The 6,523-nt window shown below is 49.1% G+C and overlaps 1 protein-coding gene across 1 annotated transcript; it reads left to right on the forward strand.

Annotated features, from left to right (window-relative positions):
• Positions 1–3,293: 3,293 nt before the first annotated feature.
• On the forward strand, positions 3,294–3,992 carry NCLIV_058900 (putative leucine rich repeat protein; the record flags this gene model as incomplete). The annotated part of the gene is made up of 1 exon (XM_003885446.1): positions 3,294–3,992. One exon carries the CDS (start codon positions 3,294–3,296, stop codon positions 3,990–3,992), a length of 699 nt encoding a protein of 232 aa, XP_003885495.1.
• Between the last annotated feature and the right edge of the window lie 2,531 nt (positions 3,993–6,523).

Here is a 6,523-nt window from a genome sequence, read left to right on the forward strand (position 1 = left end):
GGGATGTTTACGTTGTTTTCGCATTTTGGTTGCCTTCGCCGTTTTTCGATATGTTCTGAACGGGGAGTATAAAACACCAAAAGACTTTTTTCAAGGCTTTTGGCTGCTGAAAAGTCCCGCTTAACTGCTGCGGGGGAAATCACTTCGTTACCGAAATTCAGTCGACAGACACGCCAGCAGCAGACAGCACCGAAACTTGGACTTGTTGACAGGCCACCCGTTCGTCGTAAACGTCGCATGTTCCCCCGACCGTCGGGTTCCGAACAGTCTCCGACATCACGCATGTTTATTTAAACGGATGTTAGTCCTAAATATTCACAAAGTATTTAATGACTGGACCATGCCTCCCCGTAGATGTCTACTCATGCGGCATTCAGGTGGCAGTTATTGTTGGCCTTTGGAAATCTTGCTTTAACACGAAAGGGCAACTAATGAGTGCTCTTGCGCATTGCTCCATTCGATTTTAGGGTTTAGGCCCGCGTTGCTTCGGCGGTTTGCGGTTCTACTGGCCATCATCGTTTGTTAGGGATCGATAGCTTTTGCAGGCGTGTTCGTGGCGAAAGCCACGCGGGGACACTTGTGCACCGTTTGGAGATTTCGATCGAGGGGGGACCAGGATAACGCTTATTGTGGTTTCCGAGTTTATTGTTTCTAATATGGGCTGTTCAATCAGTAAGTTATCTGATCTCGTGTGTGCATCAAAACAGCTGCAGAAAGTTTTGGAGTGTTAGCGAATAAAGGCCGCTGTCGTTCTTCTGTCTCTCTTGAGGTGTTGAGCATTTGGAGTGGTGATACGAACACAGGTCTTACGGGAAGACAACGTTCCTCGGCTTTCTCTACGGCAGGCGTGAGGTTGCAAGATTTTGCGAGTCGTACACTGCCGAAGAAATTAGAGATCGCGGTACCTGTCCAGTTATGTTTATGACGCTACTTGCCAAGAGAAACTGAATCGGTGCACATTTGAAAATTGTCCGTGGCTCTACCGAGTCCGTGGTAATTTCCACGTCGACAAGGCGCATCCATCCCATGTAGTAAGGCACAAGTATACAACGTCATTTGTGCTGAAGTCTCAGTGGGCAAGCGCCATAGGAATGTCCACGACATGCAAGGACTTAGCTACTGGCGTGGAGCAGGTTGTGTGTCTGCAGATCACCCCTCCTACAGCTGGTTTAGAGTCGAGTGACACAATAGAGACATCGTAACCTGTCAGCTGCGCGTCCCCGCCACTGAAACATGATGAGGTGTAGCTCTTGGATGTAGCATCTGTTGAAAAGGCGCTACAAGCGTTTTTATGGCTCCTGTGACGCATACCTCGAGCTCTGCAGTTATAATCTTCGCATATTCGATGGGTTTCACTTGCGTTCCATGTTCAGTCATCATACAGTGCAGGCCTGGTAGTTTCATTGAGGCGAGTTTCGCTTTTTGCTAAATGCCAGCAGCCGTCAAATGAATACCTAAGCCATCCGAAAGAAAACCTGTCAAATGAGCCTCGCGCGTAGCCCTCTGAGTGTTGACATCACGACTGATGGGGCATTCTGCCTATAATCAGGTCATGGACAATGTCATGCTTGGCGTTTTCGGTGAAATTATTAACGGACTCGCGGAACTGAACTGCGGGGCGGCGGGTTTCTTTACACAGCGGACAGCCCCACAACGACTGTCTGTTCGGTCAGATGTGCCGATGGAAAACATCGACTGCTCGACGCAGAGGCAGAACAGGGCATGGTCTAAGGCTCGTCGCTTATACGTTCCAAGCACTCGACACTGGAGAAAGGGTTAAATGACCTGAGGCACTCCTCAAATCACGTGGCTTCGGTGAGTTTATGTGACTGACACTGGATGTCTTTCGTTTGGTCCCCGGCTATTGAAACCTGAAGACTGAGACACCATAGCCGCAGACTTGCTGATGATCTGTTGCCACTGATGGCTAGATTGTTCTAAGCATATTAGTTTTGTTCGTGTGGGACGAGAAGGTGTGTAATCCACAGACCAAAGACACTTGTATGCGTGGTGACAAGAGGTTTAAGCTTACAGCCGATGAGCCCATGTTCTGAACACAATTCTCACTACAACAGCAAGAGAGCAAGAATGAACAGTGATGTCTACGGTCAAAGTGAGCGGTGGTTCTGATTTGCCCCAGAAGACAAGAAAAGAGAGGTCTTTTGAATTTCCTGTTGCGAGACGCGGTTTCCGTTGCTCTTGAACTCGCACGGTGGAAACCTCTTCAAACGGTTAAATAATATTGCACCTTGCAGTTTCTGAAACGTGTGTCTGATGAAACAGTCGGAAATCACATGTTCCTGTTAGCGGGCCGTTTAGTTCGGATACTCATATGAGCGATCCTTGGAAGACTTCCTTTTCTTTACTGTTTTTAGATCGTTACCTGTATAAGAAAAAACAGGTCACTCTACTTGACCGAAAGCCTTCCTCCCGTGCTGATGGAAACTTGCTTTTCAGCACACCCACAGTACGCGTGATGATGTAGGTGTTCGTGCCCTAACAAGAGATAAGAAATCCCGCACCCCACAATTGCAGCAGGTTTCCGAATTTGGGGAAATCACTATCCCTTTCCATTGGCCGTTATCTCTCCGTTTTCAGTTCCGTTGGCACTGCAGCCGAAATGGTGTGCCTCACGGCAGACTTCATTCGACACTGCCAGCGAGCCGATTCTTCCGCGAAACGGTGCCAGACAGCTTTCTTGAAAGCAAAGCTGGCCAAACAAGGTGAACGTTCGAAATACGCTGACACGTCACCCATACAGTCGTTATTGCACCCTGAAGATGAGGGTGAGGACAGAGGCACCTCCTTAGCTGCAAGAGGTAGACCTGACACCGAACCCTTGCGAACCCAGTGCGAATTTGGGACTTCAGACGAAGCGAATAGAGCTGCCACCACCTTTTCTCGGAAGCTGGGCGATGCGACAGAAATTCGGAAGCAAACGACAAAGCAGCAAACGGGATCTCTAGCCTATCTGTCACATTTGCGACTGAATTGCCGCAATATTGATTCTATCGCTTCGGAAACGGCAGCAGAACTTCCACGTCTCCAGGTGAGCTAGAACCCACGGTTGAGCAGAGAATGTCACTGTAGTACGCGGCTCATCAACAGCACGGAATCTTGAGCAGAGACATTATGCATCGAATGCGACAGCTATTATTCCTCCATTCTCGTTTCTTTCTTCTGAGCATGAGAGGACAACTCGACGAAGATATCGATAACAACAGACAACAGAAGGATGTGGCAGGATAAATGCTACGTCGTAAGCTGTGTACCCTGTTTTTGTGTGATGCCAGATGTTATACCTCATGGACAATAGCCTCGCTGGTGTAAGGACGTTGGGGTACCTGCCTTCTTTGCGAGGTCTGTACCTCCAGAGTAATGAACTCACATCTACGGAAGGCCTCGACCAGCTCCCTTATTTGACTGAGTTGAATCTGGATGACAACAAGATTTCCACGTTCGAAGGGTTAGCGAGTTCCACTTGCCTTTGCCGGCTGTCCCTGACAGCTCAAAGGACGGCCACACCGTTATTTTTCTGTCCTAAAGTCTTGACTGTGTTAAGTCAATCTCTGAGATACTTAAACATATCGAAGAATAGAGTGCAAGATCTTGCACCTATCGGTAAATTACAGTTTCTTGAAGCTCTCCACGCAACGGAGAACCTGGTCAGGGAAATCGGATCGATCGAGGCTATGCTCGACGGCTGCAGAAAGCTTTCCACTGTGGATCTACGCCACAATCCGGTCACTAAAGTGCGACATTACTGGGATCGTCTCCTGTTGGGAGCCTCTACAACTCTGAAGGAGGCAGACGGTCGGGAAGTTACTTGCGCTAGGAGATCCTTCGTCCGGGAACTCCACAAACGGCGATGCGCCTTTAGAGGACAAAGAGCACGCGAAGGGGAGGAGAAAAGGGTGGCACATTCTAACTCCGAGTCCTGTTCTGGAAATATTCTTGTAACGAGATCGCTTCAAAGCAGCCTACGAAATTAAACATCACACCCCCCACCTTTCTAAAAGCAGTCTAACCATGTATATATGCTTGTGATGGATAATGAAGGCCCTTTAGAGCATTTTCTTTCTGGGTGAGACATAACAACATTTGCAGTGCGTGTTAAACGACAAAGCGAGAGCATTGCCTTCTGTCAACCCGCTGTAGTTCTGCAACTACGAGTCGCTGGCGTAAGCGAGAGAATGAGCAAATCCACATGCTACACATAATGGGCTTTGCCACGGGGGGGACCAGGAAGGTCTGGTCGAAAACGCGTGAACTTTTTTCACTAATCGTGGATGACTCGCCGAGCCAAACAGGCCAAAAGGCGAAGGGCACAGAGACATAAACCCACGGTAGAGACCATGTGGAGCTCCACCACAAGATTGAATAATGATGGAAATACACGCCTAAATTTACCCATTTCCTACAATATTTACACATAGCTTCCTCATACGCCTGAGAACTTACGAGCTAGGCAGCTCGTCGTGAGACTCCTTTTTCCTGATTGGCAAGGCCAACGCCGCTAACCTGCTGACGGATCTCTTCCGCTCCCCCGTAAGGCTAGTCACCGCCTATTGCGACTTCAAGTCAGTTGGGAAGGTTACACTCTCCTTCATGTCTTGATGTTGTACGGTAACAAGACTTTTCAGGGTGCATACTTCCTATCCAGATAGCATCTGACGCGTCAAGTTCCTAGAATTGCAGCTACCGATGGCTGACCCGAGGAGAACTGTGTTTTTTCTCACCTTCCCAATCCACCACGTGTTTGGCCTTCTAATCTCCACATTTTTATGCTCCACTTGCTCCGTACCACTATATTTCTGAAGTGGAAATGCGCTCCCTTGATTGCTGTCTTCTACATCTAAGTGCGGCACTGGATTGGACACGTACTTCTGGGGACACTATGCGAGGGCACCTGTCCCGGACTTCAGAGCCTTTTGAACGCGTAATGGCGTAACAACGTGAATTGGGGCACCGCCTTTTTTTTCCAATGCCCTCAGCGCAAAACATGGTGTCCCAACTGTTTTAATTATACTCAACGACTTTGTGTCTTCAGGAGGACGAAACATGGGGTGACGGCCTGCAGTTGTCGGGCCGTCTGCCGTCCAGCGCATGATACTCGGTTTTTTTCCCAGCCGCATGCAGCCCTTTTTTCTCGGGGCATTAGACCCATCATGCATCCATCTGTCCCCTGTTTCGTCAACTGTTAGACCTAACGTCGTTTGATCTTCCTCGTCAGCTCGTCGCTATATGCGTTGTTGTGGGGAGGTACCCATGAGAGTTTTTGGGCTTTTTCCGGGTGAAGTGAGGTCATTTGTTCTTATGTGTGAGTGTATCGTTTATCCGGTTTCAGCTAACCTGCCGCTGATGACGCCAGTCTTTCAACATGCCTCTAGCACACCATTGGGAATGACCTGAATTCTTGTATAAATACTACTGGGTACCTTAAACTTGTAAAATTATTACGAAAAACTACTGTAAGATCGAAAGATTTTTTTTTTTGCCACGGGGTCGTGACCCATGTTTTGAGCCTCCATCTGTCGATTGGTTGCTCGGCTCGCGCTGGAAGACAGCCGCCCAACCTGCTTCTGGTGTCTGAGCGAAAGGCTTTCTTCCACCGTGTTCCATGGACCTTCCACCTGCATCTGCTGACGTTTTTTCGTGCTTCTAGAGATCGGATGACGTCATGAAACCTCAACCTCTCCAGACTACTCCATCGACGAGACAAAACTCACTCTGCATCAGTCTGCAGCGAGTTGGGATTGACGCACGAGGAGTGACGCTCTGTATTTGTTTTCCCACCTCATGAACGGTCCAATCTACCAAAGCAGTCAGTATAGACTGCGAATTTCTATGATGAGGCACATTCATGATGCTGTGACTTCTGTCCCCACTGCATGGCATCCGGCCGACACTGCCAATTGGCGCCTGACGGCAGGTAGGATTTGCATCTCCGTTGGGTCTGAAAATTTTTTCCGTGTCGGGAAATGTGCTCTCGTAGCATCAAGATGGCCTTAGGGGCTCCATGTCGTATGGTGTTTCCGAATCCTCTCATGAGGATGACTTCGCTTCCTGGTGTAGGACATCTACGTGCACCTGCAGCCGATGAAGTAGTGACCACAGCGAAATGCTGCAAATCTTGACTTCTGATAGCCTTCCTGAGTCTTGAGCGTCTCCACCTGTATGTTGTCTCCACCGCTGGGAGGTGTTCTTTCTGTCGTTGAGATCCCCAAAACTGTAGGGACGGGTCATGGCTCTTTGGGTGCACATGCTCTCGGATCACTCTTCTCCAGCTCTGCGTCACCGCTTCATTCCTTCTTTGTACGTAGCCTTTTAATGAGAGTTCCCATAGTTATCCGACGGTTTCTCCGTTTCCAGTCCTGGTCCAGCGGCGTTATGTTATCTCCGGCGAGAAACGCACACTGCGTTTCCCGTGTGCTGAAGCTGTCGAAGCAGCCTGCAGACCTTCATTTGGGGCCTGGTAGCCTCTCCCCTACCGGCGGTCTCCAGGGACTTTTCCGCAGGAACC

Source organism: Neospora caninum, chromosome XI (genome assembly GCF_000208865.1).
Source record: "Neospora caninum Liverpool complete genome, chromosome XI".
Lineage (NCBI taxonomy): Eukaryota > Apicomplexa > Conoidasida > Eucoccidiorida > Sarcocystidae > Neospora > Neospora caninum.